Source organism: Orycteropus afer, unplaced genomic scaffold, assembly GCF_000298275.1.
Source record: "Orycteropus afer afer isolate SDZICR_OR568_19922 unplaced genomic scaffold, OryAfe1.0 scaffold00082, whole genome shotgun sequence".
Classification (NCBI taxonomy): domain Eukaryota; kingdom Metazoa; phylum Chordata; class Mammalia; order Tubulidentata; family Orycteropodidae; genus Orycteropus; species Orycteropus afer.
The window spans coordinates 10,439,078-10,460,012 of record NW_006921669.1 but is presented as its reverse complement, the minus strand read 5'-3'; the positions used below and the strand labels follow the sequence as shown (position 1 = coordinate 10,460,012).

Genomic DNA, 20,935 nt, shown 5'->3' with positions numbered 1-20,935 from the left:
AGCAGACCGGGATGATTAAAGTGGCGTTGGTGAGTGTGTGTTGGGGGGTGCACCGACAGCTCTGAGCAGAAATTGGAAATGCCAGTGCCGTCATGTGAGACCACTTTGCTAAGCTTTGCACATCATCATTCCAGTCTTTGAATCACAAGGGAAAACTGGAGGAGGGGCAAGCGGTATTCAGAGCATGTGTCATCCCAAGAATATTCCTGTCCAGAATACACAGTTGTTGATACTACACAGAGATATGCAGTGAGAGGTGAGCAGAGCTGGCCACGAGACCACTGGGCGTGGAGTGGTGAGAGTCCCCATTGTTCGAACTGAATAGGGAGTGGGGGGGACCACGTGCTGAGTTCGTGACCCAGGGTGACTGGGAACAAGGGGTTCTCAGAGGTGCTTGTGTGGCTCAGTGATGGGAGGGTTCCAGCAAAGGGCAGCCACTGAGTCAGTGCAACTGAGTCTACACCCGCCTGCCTTCTGGATGGTTCTCTGTTAAGAATCAACAGATCATCTCTTAGGAAGCACACCAGAACTGGGGGCCAAGTGCCTTCTTGTGCAGAACCCAGGAGCGGAGAACTCAAGAGCCCATCGAGCGTGGCATCCGTACAGGAGTTTGTGGGTGATGGTGACAGTGATGAGGGTGATGATGAAGAGAGTGACATTTGACGTTTGTTGTGTGCCAAGAACTGTGCCAAGCCCTTTACACCAGCCTTGTAGGCGGGCTCCTGTTGTCCCCTCCCCATATCACAGATGAGGAGGTGAGATCTCAAACAACTGACACCAAGTCACCCAAGTGGCGTGACTGAAGGCTCTGCCTGGAGTCCGTGTTCTCATCAGCTGTGCCGCCTGCTTCCTGTCCAAAGCGTGTGTCTCTTGGAAACACCCACATAATTTTCTGAAGGCACTCGGATGTGTGAAATTGAATACTGGAGGTGATTTTGTTTTTACTTTTCATTTACTTATTCATTTAATTTATTTTTTTATTAAATAAGAGGCTTTTGAAGCTCATCATGATAGGGCTTAAGTGCCCCTCAGCAAACATGTTTCATTTTCCCATTAAAACAACAGTTCTCAAACTGTTGGGTTTCAGGACTCTTTTACATTCTTAAACATTACTGAGGCTCCCAGAGAGCTTTTGTTTATGTGGTTAAATCTCCCAGTACTTACCGTATTGGAGATCAAAGTGAAGAAATGCCCACAAATGTATTCATTTAAAAATAATAACAGCAAGCCCATTATGGTGTAGTGCTTAAGGCATCTGACTGCTACCCAGAAGGCTGGCAGTTCAAACCCAACCAGCCACTCCTTGGAAGGAAGACTGGCCAATTTACTTCTGTAGAGATACCACCTCAGAAACCCAAGGAAGGGCTGTGAGTCAGAAAAACAACTTAACAGCAGGGTTTTTTTTTTTTTTTTTTAAACAATAACAAATAACAAAACATATTTTTATTAAAATATATATATATATTTCTCCAAAAGAAAAAATATGTAGTGAGATGTGGCATTGTGTTACATGTTTGCAAATCTGCTTCTGTCTGGCTGGAACGCGGTTGTGTTTCTCTGTCTACTTCTGTGTTCAATCTTTTGTGGTTTCTCATGTCATGTTGAGTCGAGTCACATCAATTTCTGAGCTGATTTCCAACACATAGGGAGCCCTCCTTGAGTTTCTGAGGCGGTATCTCTGAGGAAGTAGATTGCTCAATCTTCCTTCCAAAGAGTGGCTGGTGGGTTTGAACCACCAGCCTTCTTGTTAGCTGTCAAGTGCCTTAGGTGCTAGGCTGCCAGGGCTCATGAAAGAATGCAAGTGAAAAGGGAAATAAGGTCTTAGTGTGATTATGAAGGAAGTCTGGTGATGCAGTAGTTAAGTGCTCAGCTACTCACTGAAAGGTTGGTCGTGTGAGTCCACCCAGTAGCACTGCGGGAGAAATCCTGGTGACCTGCCCCCATGAAGATGACAGCCAAGAAAACCCTATGGGGCAGTTCTACTCTGTCTCACGGAGTTGCTGTGAGTTGGCATCGAGTCAGCTGCACAGCACCCAACAACATTATTATGAAAATAGTTTTGGCCTTGCTGACCCCTGAAAGGCCCTCTGAGACTGCCAATGTCTCTGGACCTCACTTTGGGAACTGCTACACTAGAAGGACCATCATGACTTTGGGCTAGAAGACAATATGTACTGCAATCCCAAGGACTCCTTGAATGAGGACAGTCTGGGTGGCGCCTGGCTGTGTCCAGCTGGTTCAGCTCCAACAGGTCAAGGGTCATGAGGCTGGGGGCGGGGGGACTGTGGAGCCTGGTGCTGAAGCCCATCCAGGTGGCAGTGGGCTTGGTAACGGGAGACCTGCTGAGCTTCTGTCCCGTGCACCTTCACAGCAGGGCCACACGGCAGGCTGGAGTGCAGTCAGCTTCACGGCTCTGAGAGACGCCTTGACAGACAATGTTCTTCTCACATGTCATTCTCACAGTTCTTCTCTCTTCTAATACTCCAAAGGATTTCAATGCCCTGTTCAGCTCAGTTGGGCAGAACTTTGGGCTGATTTGTAAAAGTCCTTTGTGTCCAGAGAGACTCATGGAGTACTTCTCTTGGGTAAGGGGTTGGGGTGACCATCACCGGTAAGCCACTGGCTCCTTGGAATGCTGGGCAGGGGGACACACCTTGATGTGGACCATCTCAGGGACAGCTTCTCTCTGCTCCTCCTCTTCTGTGATCATTTGTCATGGTGTGAACAAAAGGATTCAGTGACATCTGGCCTGGGCCAACCCTTAGACTTGGAAACACCAGGAAGCTGGAAGTTGAGAAAGTTCGTGTGAGCTCCTAGCAGTTGGAATTCCTACTGGAGAGTTAGGTCATCAAACAGCCTTGAACTTCTTAGAATGGAAGTTTGGAGAGAACGAATGCCATCTCTCCAAGCATGTTTTCTCTAGCGGAGGATCTTGACGCCACCCTCTTAGAAAAGCTTTCTGTGGAAATGGACAAAAGCAAAGGGGAAATGCTTCTTCCATATTAAAAAACTTGAGGTTGAAACATTTTTGCTTACAGATGAGGGATGTGGTTTGAGTTGGGGTGCTTTTTGCTTAGTGCGTTAGCTGGTGGTCCTGCCATTGCTAGGAGTGGGCTCATTCACTGATTCAGTAGGATAAAAAACCCAGTACTTTGCTGACCAGGAGTTTGCAGAGTTAAGTGGTGCCTGCACTCTGTTGGCACAGAGGGGACATGCAGCGATCTTCAGCGGTATAGCACTGGCCTGTGGCATCAGGGAAGACTTCTCAGAGGAGGCACTGTTCTGGGGCAGTGGTTCTCACCTGAATCAGGGTCAGTTTGTAATCATGAGATCTGAGATTAATCCTGAGAATAATTGCTTCTAGAGCTCTCCCTCGTTTTTGGATTAAATTGTATCCTCCAGAAAGATATGTTGAAGTCTAATGCCCAGTTCCTGTGAATGTGATCGTATTTGAGGACATTGTCAACAGGGCCTCATACTGGACTAGGGTGGGTCCTAATCCATTCTGAGTGGTGTCCATATAGAAGAAGAGACATGGAGACAGAGGGAAGGTGACCATGTGACCTGTGCTGCAACTGCAAACAAAGGCACAGCTGGGCCTCCAAGAAGCCAGGAAAGACAAGGGGCACCTAAAGCCTTCAGAAGAGAGCATGGCCCTGCTGAGCCCCTGAATCCAGACTACTAGCCCCCAGAAGTGTGAGACAATACATTTCTATTCTTATAAACCATGCCGTTTGTCCTACTTAGTTACAACAGCCCCCTACACCACGGATGTTGTTGTGGGTGTGGGCCCACTGCCTTAGGGAATGCTGACCAGGTAGTCGAGTTAGATCGATGTCTCTACCTGCTCTCAAAGGGGTCTGTGGGGCTGAAGGTGGCAGGAGTAGGGCAGCCAGATCAGCATTGCACAGGCGCTGGGACGGGAGAGACTAGCGCACCACGTGCCCGGGAGTGGGGGTCTGTCCAGGTAGCGGAGTGTGATGTAGCAGGATGGGAAGTCAGCAGCATTTGTGCCGCATTCATGTCGAGCTCTATTTGGAAGGCAGTGGGGGATTCATTAGCAAGGTCTCTAATGTCAGGCTAATAATGTCTCAGAAGCCAAGGACCCAGGCGTGGCTCATGGGTGTCTGTTTAGTTATCCTGGCCACCCCACTGTGAGTCAGGACCTTGTCCTCGATGCACAGGAGGAAGTGGGCAATCTATTGTCTGTAGGCTGAGCTGAGCCGGAGAGGGAATCCAGTTGGCTGAGTGATGCCTGAAAATGCAAAGCCAAACAGATGGTTTTAAGGGAATTGTTTGAAAAGAACTCCTCCTTCCAGAATGACCTTGAGAGCAGTCTTTGACCTGGGAGATCTGAATACAGCAAGCTGACATTTTTTACTTCAATCTTCTTATCACTTTCTTCACGTGGATGCATCCTTGGTTGTCAGGAGGGAACATGAGGTGGGCAGTGTCTAGAACCAGTGCCTACAGTGGAGCTACCACCCAGGTCGCTCACACAGACACACACGTATTTGAGAATCCAAAGTGCTATGCTTCCACGAGCCAAGGTCACCATGCACCTTAACCCGTATGAGCACATGGTGCTGTCACATCCCTCAGTTCACTGCTGGCTCAGAGGAGAGGGCGGAGGGTAGGAGGGCAGTGACCCCCTACACAGCTCGGAGACGAGGGTGACCACGTCCATAGCCTGGGGAGGGGTTGGACACCTCCACAATCTGGGGTGGGGGCAGTCACACACACAGCTGGGGAGGGGATGACTGTGTACACGTCCTGGTGAGGGGGTAATAGTGAGGGGACAGCTTAGGCCAAGATGACTTCCCCACACAGCCCCTGAGTGGAACCGCACTTAAGCCCTACTGAACAGTAACAACAGATGTTAGATTTTTATGGATTAAAATGGTAAGCCATGTTAAACAAAAGTATGTCGACTAATTCTGTCCGTGCCCTTACTGGGCCGACTAAAGATCACTTATATCCACCTAGATCAGTTTCAGTTTCTTCAGGTCACAGTTCACATCACTGGCTACAAAGCCTGAGGACTGAAATAAAAAGATTGAATTTTGGTTCTTCTTCCAGCATCACGGGAATGAACATGACTTTGGGAATCGAGGGACTGTTTTCAAAACATGGTTCTAACTGTCACCAGCTCTTTGGGCTGCTCGTGCCTTTTGGGCCTCACTGTCCTCGTTTGTAAAATAAAGCTCACCTAACTCATCAGATTATTGCAGCTTCAGTGACACAGGCCTCCAAAGCATTGCCCAGTGGCTGGCCCTGAGTGAGCATCACTGCTGCTGTTAGTACAGTGTTTGGAGCGGTCAGTCTTGGGCTGCTGTCTAGCCTCATCTGTGCTGTTACATTGCTGCACCTGGGATGTCCGTGGTATGCACCAGTCTGCAGGTGTGTGGAGCATAGTGCACGGCACTGGGATTCATCCAATCATCCGTTCACACACTCATTCGTAATTCTAGGTGCTCACAATCACTTTGGAGGCAGGCTGTGCCACAGACTGTAATATACTAAAGAAGCACACGTGGCATGGTGGTTCAGTTTCAGTTAGAAAGGTCACGGTTTGAACCTAGCAGCCATACCACAGGAGAAAAGACCTGGTGACCTGCTTCTATAAAGATTTCAGCCTAGGAAACCACACGGAGTTCTACTTTGTCCTATTGGGATGCTGTGAGTTGGAATCAGCCAATGCCAGAGGGATAGTATTCTGTGTCGTCCGTTCCAATTCATGACAACCCTATGTGTTCAGAGTGGAACTGCCCCATAAGGTTTTCAAGGCTGTGACTTTTGGAAACAGATGGTCAGGCCTGTCTTCTGACGTAACCCTGGGTGGGTTTGAACTGCTGACCTATCAGCTACTAGGTGAGCACACCCCCCAAGGACTCCTAGTATGTTACCGAGGATGTTTGACTATAACAAAGTAGAGACATAATGTAGAAGCAATGGGAAGGAGGGTATGTGGGTAGGAAGCTGGCATCCTGCTCACATCTCAGAGCTAGCGAAGGTGGCTTAGTGGGAGGGCTCAGAGGAGACCGACCCTTGAGATCCCTCTAAATGGGTCAAAATAAGCCCAAAGATCACCTGATTAGAGTGGGTGGGGGAGACTGAGGGAACAGCTGTTAGAAAATGGCTGTGTGGACCGTGGAAATCAAAGCCTCTGCTCTGAAGACTGAGGGAGAAATTTCGTTTTCAATGCAGCCGTGAGAGCTTTAGGTAGAATTTAGAAAATAGGCAGGATGGATGGAACAAGAGGATGTTACACGTGTGAGTGGGTCACTAAGAAGAGTTACGGTCTCTAAGAAGCGGGCGTTACCATCTGCCGACGATAGAGTAAGTGATTTCTCTTGATACCTCTAGACGGGTAACACCGTTGTTCCCAGTCTCCTGAGCAATAGTCATAACCTCAATACCCCATTAGGAAGGAAGACATTAGGGAGCAGTTATTTGCTAAGCGCAAAGTCTCTGTTGACCTTAAAACAACTTGCTTAGAAGAAAAATGACCTACTGTATATTTACTGTTGAAGAGAATTTTCCTTAGGAAGTCTGCGACCCTATGAAAGATTAATAGAGGATCTTATTTACATATGTTTCTGCTTAAAGTCTGTTTGTGTACGTGTAGGTTGTTAGCCGCCCAGCTGTCCATTCACCTTCCCCTTCCCTCACCCCTCCCACGGAACCCAGATGCAGGACTCCTCTAAGGAGCTGGAGGCTCAGGTACCACCAAGGTATTTAGTGCTTGTCTTTTTGGGGAGGGCATGTCAGGGAGGAGTTTTACCAATTTTAAAGGCAAGAGAGCTGGTGGGATTTTAGGTTTTCACCTTTGGGGAACTCCCAAAGAAGCAAGTTTGACTGAAGGAGGCCAGGCAGCCTTTGGGATAGTTTTCAGGATTTACCTGTGTTTCCCTAAGCTAGTTAGACTGGGGTTCCTCTAGCTATAACACTGTGATACAAAGTTGCCTGCTTCAAGCACTTCCTTCTGAGGGTACAGCTAACCCACTCTCACTGCCATCCAGTCAAGCACCCCTATATGACAGAGTAGAACTGCCCCCTAAGGTTTCTACAGGAACAGATTCCGGGTCTCTTTCCCTCAGAGCAGCTAGATGGGTTTGAACAGCCACCCTTTCCATTAGTAGTGAGCGGATCGCTTAACCATTGTGCTTCCAGGACGCCTTTCAAAGGACATGCTGTCTGTCAACCTGAGTAAATTAAGCTTCAGAGCAGTTAGGGGATATGCCCTGAATTTCATGGTTAGTAAGTGGTTGAATTGGAATTCAAGACCCAGTTCGTCTTCAAAGTCTGCATTCAAAATCCCCTTTGTATGCTGTTTTTCAGTAGCATTTTAATTTTCTTTTGCTGCAGTAACAAGTTACCACAGACTTGGTGTTCTAAACCAACACGAATGTGCTCCTTTACAGTTCTGAAAGTCTGAAGTCCACTACAAGTTTCACTGGAATCAAATCAAGGTGTTGGCAGAGCTTCATTCCTTCTGGAAATTCCAGGAGAGGATTCATTCCCTTACCTTTTCCAGCTTTGGGAGGCTGCCCACATGCCTTGGCTCATGGCTCCCTCCCACCATCTTCAAAGCCAGCAATGACCACTCAAGTCTTTCTCACACTGCATCACTCTGCCCTCCTCTTCTGTCTCCCTTTTGTCCTTTTAAGGACCTTTGTGATTACACTGAGTCCACCTGGATAATCCAGGATAATCCCCTATCTCAGATTCCTTAATCTTATATCCACAAAATCCCTTTGGTCATATTCCAAAGATTAGGGCATGAGCATCTTTGGGAGCCATTAATCTTACCAACGAGCCCTGGTAGGGAAATGGTTAAGCTCTGGGCCACTAACCAGAAGGTCACCCTTTCTAATTCTCCAGCAGCTCCATAGGAGAAAAGACTTGGTGGTCTGCTCCTGTAAAGATCACAGCCTTAGAAATCCTATGGAGTAGTTCTATGGTCACTATTCATTGGAGTCAACTCAATAGTACACAACAACAAAAACTGTCTTTTTCTTTCAAGCATCTATCGTCTTTTTAACTTTGTGGATAGCATGAATTGCATGACTAGTTATTTTCCTCTCTTCTAAGCAGCTTCTAGAAAGCTCAGAGCCAAATGCTAGCTTTTGGCTAGCTGGAGGTATTTTGTACCAGCTTCATCTCTATCTCCATCTTATCTTTCTGTGGGTCCCAATTCCCTAATTTTTACTTTTATTCTACTGTATGTGGCTATACTTGAATGCTTCTAGAAATTCTTTCTGAAGCATGTGTGGGCATAAATAATTCAATGGAGCCCTGGTGGGTAGTCTTTGCAACCCAGGGCTCCTGAGCAGTTGAGGTGGAGCTTTGAGTTGCAGGAGGAATGTCAGGACTCCTGAAATCCAGTCCTTAATGTGGAAATGCCTGCAGAATTCTCCAGGAGGAAGAGCTACTCCACGCTGGTCTGGAGTTTTAAAGGGTGGTTTTACTGCTGAAAAATTGGTTGAACATTCATATTTCTATTTCTCCTTGTGGCCAAAAGTCACAAAACTGATTTCTAAGTCGCCCTGTAGAACTATAAAAGACTTACTGGGTGAGATTTACTCGGAAATAGTCCGAGCATATTTATCACCCACACTTGTCTCTGCAGACAGCCACTGGATGACTATTGGGTACCTGAGAGCTTTAAGATCATTTCGTCATCCAGAAAGCCTCCCATTGCTTTTCTCCCTCAATTTCTTCCCTTAAAGACAAGTACTGTCAAAGCTAGCTTTTACGCACTAATGAGGCTAGTGGAACATGGGTAATACAAGACATCTTTATTTGAGTTGGCAGTGTATTGTAGTGTTTGTAAGTTTTCCATGTTCCCATTAGTTACTACAGTTTGCGGATCCCATGATTCTCAGTTTGCACATTTGGAGAAATTGGCCTCAAGACTGTAGTGGTGGTGGGGATGTGAATTCTGACTGAGGGGAAGCTCTAGGGCATCTGATTAGAGGCTGCCAAACCCCCTTCCCAGTTGGAATGGATTTCCTGGCCAACTACCATCACTAGCTTTTCAAATTTGCCAGGTAGAGATTGACTGTCAAGATGTGTCAGCCACTTTGCAGATGTTGATTGACAGCTGTCAGTGTTCATGCAAGGTGGCTCTGTGAGGAATGCCAAGGAGGATCAGATACTGCCCTGGACTCCCCTAGGGGCTGCTGCAGTAGAAGGCCTGCACAGCAGTTTGATGTCAGTACAAGGCTGAGGAAGCATTGCATCTCCACCTGTGAGTTGCTTTCCTTGAACCTTCAGCAAAGGAGAGGGACCCAAGGCAGGAGGCAGAGCCTAAACACCACAATTCCACCTGCACCCTCTGAATGTCTTCCTCACATGGTGATGCTCAGCCAGAGCCCCTATGGGTCAAGCTCAGAGAGCAGAGGCCGCAGCCCCCCATGACACATGTAATGGGCACACTGCAAGGAGAACCCGAGCTGCAGGCTCCCCAGGGATCAGGGCTCCCATGGCAAGTGGGAGACAGGTGGGTTTGGTTCGATGAGTTGTAGCCTCTTCCATATGCGGATGAGGCTGAACAGGGATTTGGGGGACTAGACATTAATCTCTACTTGGCCAAAGGGGCCTTCCTGCCCCAGGAAACAAGGGTTTTAGGCAAGTCTTGAAGGCTCCTTGGACCTCATGGCGCTCTTTCCCAGTGACATGGTCTGGCTGTGTCACCTAGGAGCTCATCAGTGGGGTCAAAGCTTTCATAACCACATAGCGAGTGGGGACTCTACAATCTGCCCATAGGGCAGGCTGGCCTTGGAACCTGTCCTGGGGCCTGGCTCATCTCCCAGGCTCACACTAAGGCAGAGGGACACCTGGGCTTTCTGAGGCCCCATCTCCACAGCTTCCAGAGCCAACATGGGGACCTCACTCCAGGAAGCCACAGGGCACGGCACAAAGCAAGGGACAGCCAGATGATAGCTCCTGCAGCCGCCTCACGGGGAGCTGGCTTTCCTTAAGGATGCTTTCCAGACGTGCCCTCCAGGAGGCGGTTGGAGGAGAAGGCCTGGGGTAATTGTCTAAAAACAGAGAGAGAAAAAAGTCTGTTTTGTGTCACTGTACCAGAAAATTACCATTCCGGTGTTCTTGCTTTGCCGTTCCTGGTCTAATATTAGCGGCATGTTTTTCAAATTGTTTTTCTTCTGCACAAGAGATTAGCAGTATTAACAAACCTGCTGATATTTAGTCATTTCTAAAATATGTCTTCTCCCCTCAACTCCTGGGAAAAAGTAGCTTTTCTTAAAATGCCTATGAGCTCATATGACTGAGAGGTTTTAAGTTAACACCCCAGGGTTCCTGGTGTTGGACTTATCCAATTTGTTTTGGTCAAAGTTGCTGCCTTCAATTACACAGATGTAGGCCATTAGGATGTGTAATGTAAGGGTCAGCAGAAGAGAAATTAAGCTGTGTTTCTGTGTTGAATTTTTCTTGGATGTTTTTGCTGTGAGGGTTTAACAATAGAATGAGTCAGGAATTTGGGGAGAAAAGATGACGGGATGGGAAGTAAACATTTATTGGAATATCCTGGGTCCTGGGCCGGGTACTTTATATAATTGTCACTTAACTCTCAAAGCAGCCATTAAAGTAACTGTGGGTGGCATCGACCTTTTCCCAGGTGGAGAAACTGAAGGCTGGGGAAGCTGACTAACTTGCTAAGCATAAAGGGTGGGGTGGGGTGATAAACCAGGGGGTGTCCCTTCCAAGCCCATGTCACCCTTACCTCTTTACTTTGTTCCCTCCAGCTGACCCGTTGAAAATCCTTTCAGAAACAAAATGACTTGAACTGAAAACCTAGACTTTGAAGCCCTATTGTTCACATTGGGTTCAGAAAAAACTCTGGTGATCTCTTACACAAGCAAGTTCATCAGTGGATCCTGCCCCAGGGTTCTAGTTTCTACTGGACAGCCAAGTCTGTAAGGGTACTGATGGGATCCAAAACACCCCTTGATAAAGGGGGGCTCTAATTCATTGCTACCATCCCATCTGTGTGTCACACTGTAGTGGCTTACATGTTGCTATGTATGATGTTGGAAGCTATGCCACTGGTATTTCAAATAGCAGCAGGACCACCTATGGTAAACAGGTTTCAGTGGCGCTTCCAAACTAAGAGAGACCAGGAGGAAAGGCCTGGTGATCTACTTCTGAAAATTAACCCTCTGCCATTGAGTCAGATCCGACTCATAGCGACCCCTCGCGTTTCCGAGGTAGTATCACTATGGAAGTAGATTGCCCAACATTCCTTCCAAGGAGTGGCTGGTGGGTTTGAACCACCAGCCTTCTGGTTAGCAGTCGAATGGCTTAGGCACTACTCAATGAAAACCTTATGGATCACAACAGAACACTGTCTGACTGGCTTGTTTTGGACACATCAGTGGGGACCAGTACGACTGGGGACAGGGTACGACGTTGTGTTTGGTAAAGTAGAAGGCCAATGAGGGTGAGAGAGACCCTCAGTGAAACAGACTGACACAATAGTTGCAACAATGGACTTGAACATAGCAGAGGTCATGAGGATGATGCAGGACCGGGCGCCATTTTGTTCTGTGGTACGTAAGGTTACCAACATTGGAGTCGACTCAAAGGCAGCTATCTATCAATCAGCTGAGCTTCTGTCTGTCTACCTAACTTATTAACAGACCCCCACCTTGTTGTGGGGAGCCTGCTCTGCATCTTCTGTCCCCCCTGGCACTCAGGGCAAAGTCAGGAAATATTAGGAAGGACTCTCTGAAGAACAAGCTGGTCCAGCAGTGGCAGGAAGAGCAGTTGTGATGACTTAAATCAATTCCAAGGAAACTCAAGTCAAACACCCTCCCCACTTCTACACTCCAGGGCCGTTGCAGGTGGTCGGCATTTCATCTCCCACTGTATGCCATCTGCCACTGCCCGCCGTGTATTTTCACTTACTCTCTTTGGCCCTCACTTATCTTTCTGTGAAGTGAAGGATCCACTAGAAAAATCTTGTTCTCTAGACTTACAGGAAGCCAAATGTTTTGACACTAAAATCATGGGTAAGCAGAATGGGATCCTGAGTAATAATAATAAAGCTTTGAATACAAGTGTTTTGTTATTTTTCCCCAAGTAGTTCTGAGTGTCTAGGAGATTGTGTTTCTGACGTAGAGGTGTGGGGAAGAGGACAGCAAATGGAATAGCAGCATTCAGGAACTCGGGTTCATTAGTGAGTGGTAGGACCTGAATCTCAGTCACATTCTCACAATTCCTAGACCAGGGCTTATCCCACGAACCACACAGCTTGTGTCCAAGTATGGGATTTGTCCTGCAAAAACATTCAAAGGATTATGATAATGCAGGATGAGTTAAACTGGGCATTGCTGTATGTTTGTGGGTTTGTTTTTTTTTAACCTGTTTCTCATAACACTTTTCCCCCCAAAAAAACAGCTACTGAAAAAGTAGATAAATAATTTCCCCCCACTGTCAAAAGACCATCTGCTACTTGAGAAGACATTCCTAGAGTTTATCATTATCATCATTTTTTTTTTTTTAATTTCCAGTTAGTAGCATGCTTACTGTAATGTGTGATTTTCTGCCTGAACCACTGTTTTCTCTTCAGCCAGTTTCCTCAGGCCAGCATGGCATTTGCCTGCATTTCCCTCCTCTTTGAGGGTGGAAGATATTCCCTTTCTGAGGGAGATATGTTTCTGCATTAGTGCCTATTCATAAGGAGCTGTGGTGGCATAGTGCCCAAGGCACTTGACTGCTAACCAGAAGGCTGGCAGTTCAAAACCACCATCCACTCCTCAAAAGGAAGGTTGGGCAATGTACTTCCATAGAGATACTGCCTTAGAAACCCAAGGAGGGGTTGGGTCGCTATGAGTCAGATCCAACTCGATGGCAATGAGTTTGGTTTTGGGGTTTTGGCCTATTCATTTCCTTTTCCTTGTCTTGGAGTTCCCCACTGCTGTAGTCATGGGGAGTTCATGTCTCCACAAGAAATGCAATGGTGGGGTTTCTTTGTTAATCCCATACTGGATGGTTAAGAGTCCTTGTTTGGATCACTGCAGCCCAGGCAGAGAAGCCACTGAAACTTATTATAATGTGAGTCCTAACTCAGCAGGGCTCAGGGGAAGTACATGGGGCTCTGCTGGGGCCGGGCGTGCCCCTTCGTCCTGCCTCCCCTCACTGTGTAGGTGCTCAGGCAGCAGTTGGTGACTGGACAAATGAAGCATCCAGAGGGCTGACAGCCTACTGGACCCTTGGGTCCTCATGGGCACCATGAAGTCAATGCAGCCACCACTGCACTCCCCATCTTCCTTGCAAGCCTGCCCCCCTGTGTGTTTCCCACCACGACAGCACTGCCGGCTGAGCTGTCCCACTTTCTGCAGAATCCATTCTAGCAGTACCCACAGCTCAGAGCCTCCTCCTGGCTTCTTTCCCCCTTCCCACCTTCTCCATTTCCCTTTGACTCACCTCTGCATCCCTCCTTGGCCAGTTCCCCTCTTCAGACCCTCTCCTATTGCTGCTGGAACAGTGAGGGCACAGAGTAGGCGTGGAGCAAATCTTTGCTGAACAAATAAAAGCCCAAGCAAGGAGTCTTCCTCATATGCAAATTGGATCCCGTTGCTTGCTTAGAATCCTTCAGTGGCTCATGCTGATTTTCGGATAAAATCCACACTCCCAGCCTGATTCGAGGCTTCTCGTGTTGGGCCTTCCCTGACCTCTCCAGCATCATTTCCCACCACTCTCCATTTGCATACTGTGGCCCGGCCCCCTGAGTGAATGTCAGAAAACTTGTAAGAAGTGCATGTTTCAAGGGCAGTGTTGAAGAATGATCTATGGCTCTGGAGTCATCTTGAATGCACTCACCTTCCAGCTTCACCAAGGGGCTCTGCAACCTGTAGAGAGTGCCTTAGACGCTCTGTGCCTCAGTTTCCCCATCTGTACAATTGGGCCAATAGTATCACCTAGTAAAGTTGTCCTGAGGATTAAGTTGTAAATACTCATGAAGCACTTTAATCAATGCCTGGCATGAACAAACCCTCTATAATTGTTGGGAGCCTGGTTATTTTATCATATGTTATTTCCTTCTGCCCCTACCTTTATCTGATGGATTCCACCCACCCTTCACATGCCAGCCGCCAAATCATAGCCTTTCTTGAAACTTGCTCCTGTAGCTGTGTAGCATAGAGGTTAAATGCTTCAGTTGTAGAGTTAGAATGTGTGGCTTTAAGGCCTGTTTCTCCTACTCACTATTTTGCTCTGGTCTAACCTCACTATGAGTCCCTGGAAAGAGAAGGTAGATGGTTCAAGTCCACCCAGAGACTCCTCAGAAGAAAGACCTCGTTATCTACTTCCAAAAAGTCAGCCCCTGAAAACCCTGTGGAACACAGCTTGCCTCTGACCGACATGAGATCGCCATGAGTTGGAATCATCTTGATGGCAACTGGTCTTCTTTGTTTAACTTCTCTCAGCCTTGGTTTCCACCTCCATAAAGTTAGGTAACAACAGTTCCTATTTCATTGGAGTTGTCAGGAGAAAAATATGAAGTTATTGAAAACATACCTAACATATATATATAAAAAAAAATCTGTTCTGGAAGAAGTGCAGCCGTAATGCTCCTTGGAAGTGAGAATGGCCAGACTTGGTCTCTCCTACTTTGGTCATGTTGTCAGAAGGGACTAGTCCTTGGACAAGGAGATCATGGTTGGTAAAGTAGAGGGTCAGGGATACAGGGGAAGATCCTCAATGAAATGGACCGACAGGCAGCCGTAACGATGGGCGCAAGCACAGCAAGGACTGTGAGGACCGTGCAGGACAGGGTAGTGTTTCCTGCTGTTGTACAGAGGGTCGCCGTGGGTCGGAGCCGACTTGACAGTATCTAACCACAACAAATGCTAAATCCTTAACTGATACTAGGGATTGTTTTTATTGGCAGCCTTTCTCATCTTTTATGAAGAATTAGCCACTGTATTGTTATAATCCCTTTACTGGTTTGTCTACTCGACTGTGGGTTACTGCAGTTCAGGAATAGGGTCTTATTGATAGTTGTATCTATCACAAGCTCTGAGCACATCCTTCAGCCAGTGGAACAAACTAGAATTCAGTGGAACCATTTGCACACATTACTTCAAGATTTTAGAGGACTGTGATGGCAAGAGAAAGCATGAGCCAGGAAGATCTTCGGGTGGGGGGAGATGATTTCTTTCCTTTAGAAAGGACTGAAGCCTGGATGTTAATTACTGCTGTACCATTTCATTTAGCAAAAGGGTGATCAGAGATGGGCGAGGAAGTCTGTCCCAGAAGGGCTGGGACTAGACTCTGGGGCCACGGCACATTCTTCATCAGTGGGATTGGCTGCATCATCCAGTCCTTAAACAGGACACTGCTGGTAAATGTTTAACAACTGCTTCTCCAAGAGCAACGCAAAGCCTGGTTTGTAGTGTTTCCTGATTCCCCTGGTGTAAATTCTCCTAAACCAAACCAGTTGCCATTGAGTTGACTCCAACCTTGGAAATCCCCTAGAGATCAGAGTAGAACTGTGCAGGTCAGTGGCTGTGACCTTGCAGCAACAGATTGCCAGGCCTTTCTTCTGAGCCTTTCAGTTAGATCTGAGCCTGACCATTTGGGCTACCCAGGGACTCCTGTGAATCTCCTGCTATGGCCAATTTCAAGCGACCTCTGTGATTGTTAACCAACTCTCAAAATTCCTGAAAATTTACCAATGACCCAGCTCCAGCACACCACAGTATAAGCATCTTATGTCAGTTTTTCCATCTACAAAATGGGAATGCTATAACATGCCCACTCTGTCTCCCATACTAAATGTCAGAGAGAGAGGAGGTCGGGTATGAAGGAACCAAGGAAATGTTCGTACTTTAGCATCCCGGTGTATGCAGTGTTATTCAGAAATGCTCTTCCCATCCACTGGCCCTGTTTGTCTTAGGGCGAGGATCTGTGCTGACAGCCTTCTCTCAGAGAGCCGCCTGTCTGGGGTTCGGCCCTGAGCAGTGTATTTAGTTCTATATCCTCCCGATCAGGGCTGTGCTCTCTGCAGCAGACTGACTCAATTAGCCTTTCATTCCAGAGTCCAATTGTGAGTCAATTCTGAGGTTGTTAAGCAAAATGAGTCTGGTGGCATTAGCCTTGTGCTGAAGAATAGTAATCCGTGTCACAGTGTTGTTAATAGTCTGCTCGAGAGACTACGAAAACCAGGAGACACAGAGGCAGGCGACCATCACTGTCTCTGGGGGGCTGCCAGGTCAGAGAGCTGTTCAGTGACCAGCTTGTGTGTAGAACTGGGGCCCCAGCTGCCTGATCCACAGTTGGCCTTTGCGAAGTTAGAAGCCCAATACCAATAGATCATTAACTTTCATGACCATGAAAATTCTTCTGAAATTAGCACACTACCCAAGCTGGATGTGATTGGAGCCAATTGAGTAAGCCTGAACCACCTTTAGGGATTGCTCTGAAAAATAAATCTTTTAACCGGGCTGCAGAAAATGGCCAGGTTTTATACCCTTCAGTGTGTGCAATTAGAGTCAGCAAATACCGGCTTGGCGCTGGCTGGGTGGGATCCAGGCACACGCACATGTGCACGCAGAAGCCTCATTTGGAGGATCTGGCCACGGCACTTAGCTTCAGCACACAGCCTGCTCGGGAAGTGTTATAAAGGGCCTCTCGGAGGAGTGTCAGGTGCTGTGCAAAAAAAATCAAGCGGCACTCCGCCACCTGCCCCGGGGACTTCCGTGATGCGCCAGGCACACAGAACACGGAGTGTGCCAGATGGGCCCAGAAAAGGGAGGCTCGGGCGGCCTTGTTCATGAGGGTTTAAGGAAATAACCCCCACCCCACCGTCAACGAAAGAGGGGAAGGCCCTCAACGAGGTGGATTGACATGGTGGCAGCGGCGATGGGCTCAAGTGTAGCAAGAGTCGTGGAGCTGGCTTAGGACCGGGTGGTGTTTTGTTCTGCTGTGCATAGGGTCACTATGAGTCGGAGATAGCCCCATGGCATTTAACAACAATAACAACAAATGATCGCCAAGCATCTTTGCAGTATACTGTGACTTCAATAATTTCATCAGGCCCTTTAATCCCCCTTCATGTTAAATTTACCCTAAAGGGGTGTGTAATGGGCTTCCCCAGAGCCATTTGCAAACCTTTGTGAACCCCTCATCCTACCCACTCCACCCCGCCAGACCAGCTGTTTACATCATGAAATGCACTAAATAAATACAGGTTTTGGGTGGAAAAAAGGGAAAACAGCTCCGGGTATGTCATTTGCCACCTTGGTGAACCACAGACAGAAGAAAGCTGGGACAACCCCCCACTGTCTCCCATAACTGCCAGATAATTGTAGCTCTCTTGAAGTCCATTGTGGGTCACTTGGAAACAGAGCCATTGTCTGTCCAAGGCGGCCCAGGGCCCATCCAGGATTTCTCCAACAACATCCTCTTCAGAGTCAACAACGGCCTATTGGCCGCGAAGAGCCCTCTTCCTCCCTGGGCCTGCATGCTGGCAGCCTCTCTTCCTTTCTGGGCTTCTGCAACCTCGCTGCAGGCCCAGGGTGGTGCAGACCATTAACGTGCCTGGCTTCCAAAGGTTGGAGTCCAAGTGCACCCAGAGGCACTCAGAAGAAAGGCCTGGTGATCTACTTGTGAACAATCGATCAGCCATTGACACCCTATGGAGCATGTTCCTACTCTGACACCCTTGAGTTCGCCATGAGTCGGAGTTGACATGATGGCAACTGGTGGGAATTTCCCTGCCACCCAGAACCTCCAGTGGGACTGTGCCGTCTCTGGAGGGTTCCCAAATTGCAGACAGATGCTGCTCCTTTGATCATGGACTGCGTAGGCGCTGCCTCCAACCACAGATCCGTCACAACCCATCAAAGACGGGTGTCACCCCTCCCGGAGCACACATCTCCTGTCCTTCCTGCCTCTCCCTCCGCTTGGCTGGAATAAATAAATCACCGGCCCCTGGGCTGGTGGATGAGAGAAGACTTACAAGACAGATACATGCATTTCTAAAGCCAGTAGGAATTACGGGAGCAGATGGACTATAGGATGCTGTTTGGATGCCAGAGACATGTTTCTGTATAAAGTAAATATTTTCCTAGTGTGGGACTCCAGTGAGTGTGTGGAGAAGCCTGTTTTCCTAGAGATGCAAATCAGTCTAGTCAGAAATAAGTAATTGAATGGAAACTTCAAAGCATGGACATTCTCCACTTACAGGCCCTGAACATTTCTCTCCAAATAAGCAGACACACACACGTGACGGGGGCTGGGGGCATCGGGGATGCTTGTGGGTTTATATTAAAGATAGTCAACATTTTAATATTTTGCATTTCCTGTTTTCTCTCTCTCGATAGACAGACTGATAGATATTGTGTGGTGGGGGTGGGGGAAGGCGTCTGAACAAAGAAGTAAGGAAAAACGATGGCTGTCCTGAGGCTTATGAAGCTTAAAACACATTTTCCCCCTTTCTTCATATTGCAGGTCTCGTCTTGCAGATTTTTTTACCAACTGCCAGCCGGAGTCAAGGTCTGTCAGCAGCTGTCTGAAGGAAAACTACGCTGACTGCCTGCTCGCCTATTCGGGGCTGATTGGTAAGACGGGAGAAGTGGGGACAGGAGCAAATCTGCTTTACAAATACCCAAGGCGTCTCCATTGTCGGTGGTCGGGTGTAAAATCAAAAATCTCCCAGCAACCCTCCCTGCGGGGGTTTGACGTGAGGCCTTTCGGGGAAGGAGAGGATGGAAAGGAGGAGAGCAGTAGAGGTGCACAGGCAGAGGCAGGAAGGTGGCTATTACAGAGCGGGGAGAACGCGAACAGGGAGCCAGTGAGAGGCCCGCTTGGAGAGCGCAGAGCAGAAGTTGGAAAAAGAGCAGTTGTGGAAGAAGGGAGCCAGTCAGATGAGGTTAAATTGAATCAGGAGCTTTGGAGAAAGGGAACTTGGAAGTCCCTCAGTCTGGGAAAATCAAAAAGACGTTTCCCCCTAAATGGTCCTTTGGAAATGAAAAACCCTGAAAAAGCTGGGGTCTTCCCTTCCGTTGATGTTCATGGTAATTTAACTTCCTGTGTTCAGGGAGTGACTTAGGCTATTTCTTCCCCCTGAAGACAGACACAGCAGCAATGGTATTGCGTGTCTTTTAAGACCTAGGGCCCCTTAGAACAGGGTTCTGAGCCTGCAGGAAAGCAGAGGAGTTAGATAAGGCACTGGGAGTTTTGGAAGAAGAGAATCAATGAGGAGGACTTGTGCTCTCAGGTAAATGGAGCAGGCCAGGGGAAAGGCAGGTATCCCAGCTAGTGGTGGCATTTGAGAAGGCTCATGAGGGAAGGCTGGGTAGGGCTGAGGGAAATCACCACTGTCAGGAGCGTGATGGCTCTGCCAGCGTGTGTGTCCCTCCCAGGTGTCTATGTCAGTGTCACACAAGTCACGAGGCAGGAAGAACATCCCACTGAGAATGAAGTACACCAACTCAACCATTTCTCCATATATGATTCAGTGGCCTTGATGAATTCTTCAAGTTGTGCAACCATTCTCACCCTGTTTTCCTGATTAGTTCCAGTGTTTATAGCTGCACTAATCACAAAGGCTAAAAGGTGGAAACAACCCAAGGGCCTGCCACAAGATCAACAGACAAACAGAATGTGGTTGTTGATATTGTTGGGTGCCGCTGAGTCAGTTTCAACTCATAATCACCCTGTGTGCAGCAGAAAGAAACACAGTCTGGCCCTACAGCATCTTCACAATCATTGCTATGCTGGAACCCATCATCTCAGCCACTGTGTCAGTCCGTCTTATTGAGGGTCTTTCCCGTTTTTGCTGTCCGCTTCACCTAGCATATATCCTTCTCCAGGGAGTGGTCCCGAGTGATAGCACTACCAAAGTGTGGTAGCTGAAATCTCGCCATCCTCACTTCCAAAGAGCATCTGGCTGTACTTCTTCCAAGACAGATCTGTTCGTTCTTCTGGAAGGCCATGGTACATTCAATATTCTTCACCAACACCACAATTCAGATTCATTAGTTCTTCTGCAGTCTTCCTTATTCATTATCCAGCTCTCACATGAATATGAGGGTATTAAAAAGACCATGGCTTGGGACAAGTGCACCAAAGAGACATCTTTGCTCTTTGACACTTTAAAGAGGACTTTTACTGCAGATTTGCCCAATGTAATATGTCATTTGGTTTCTTGACTATTGTTTTCATGGACATTGATTATAAATCTAAGTAAAATAAAATCCTTGACAACTTCAGCCTTTTCACCATTTATCATGATGTTGCTTGTTGGTCCAGTTGTGAGAATTTTCGTTTTCTTTATGTTGAATTGTAATTCATACTGAAGGCTATAGTCTTTGACCTTCATCAATAAGTGCTTCAAGTCGTCTTCACTGTCAGCAAGTGAAGTTTTGTCATCTGCGTATCACAGGTTGTTAATGCATCTTCCTCCAATCCTGATTCCATGTTCATCTTCGTACAGTCCAGTTTCTTGGATTATTTGCTCAGCATATAGACTGAATTAGTATAGTGAAAGGATACAACTCTAATGCACTCCTTCCTGATTTTAAACCATGCAGTATCCCCTTGTTCTGTTCAATGACTACATATAGGTTCCTCATGGGCACAATTAAGTGTTCTGAAATTCCCATTCTTCTCAATGTTATCCATGATATACTATGATCCACACAGTCAAATGCATTTGCATAGTCTGTAAAACACAGGTAAACATTTCTCTGGTACTCTTTGCTTCCAGCTAAAATCCATCTGACATCTTCAATGATATCTCTAGTTCAATACCCTCTTCTGAATCTGGCTTTAGTTTTGGCATTTCCATGCCAATGTACTGCTGCAGCCATTTGTTAATTATCAACAAAATTTTACTCATGTGTCTTATTAATGAAATTGTTTGATAATTTCCACATTCTGTTGGATCACTTGTCTTTGGAAT

At 47.3% G+C, this 20,935-nt stretch overlaps 1 protein-coding gene across 1 annotated transcript in view; it reads left to right on the top strand.

Moving 5' to 3' along the window:
- GFRA1 (GDNF family receptor alpha 1) overlaps positions 1-20,935 on the top strand; it is a 265,032-nt gene that overhangs the window by 185,529 nt on the left and 58,568 nt on the right. Inside the window, exon 6 of the mRNA XM_007941595.2 lies at positions 18,481-18,590. Coding sequence (XP_007939786.1) covers positions 18,481-18,590 — 110 coding nt within the window. The remainder of the gene's footprint in view (positions 1-18,480; positions 18,591-20,935) is intronic.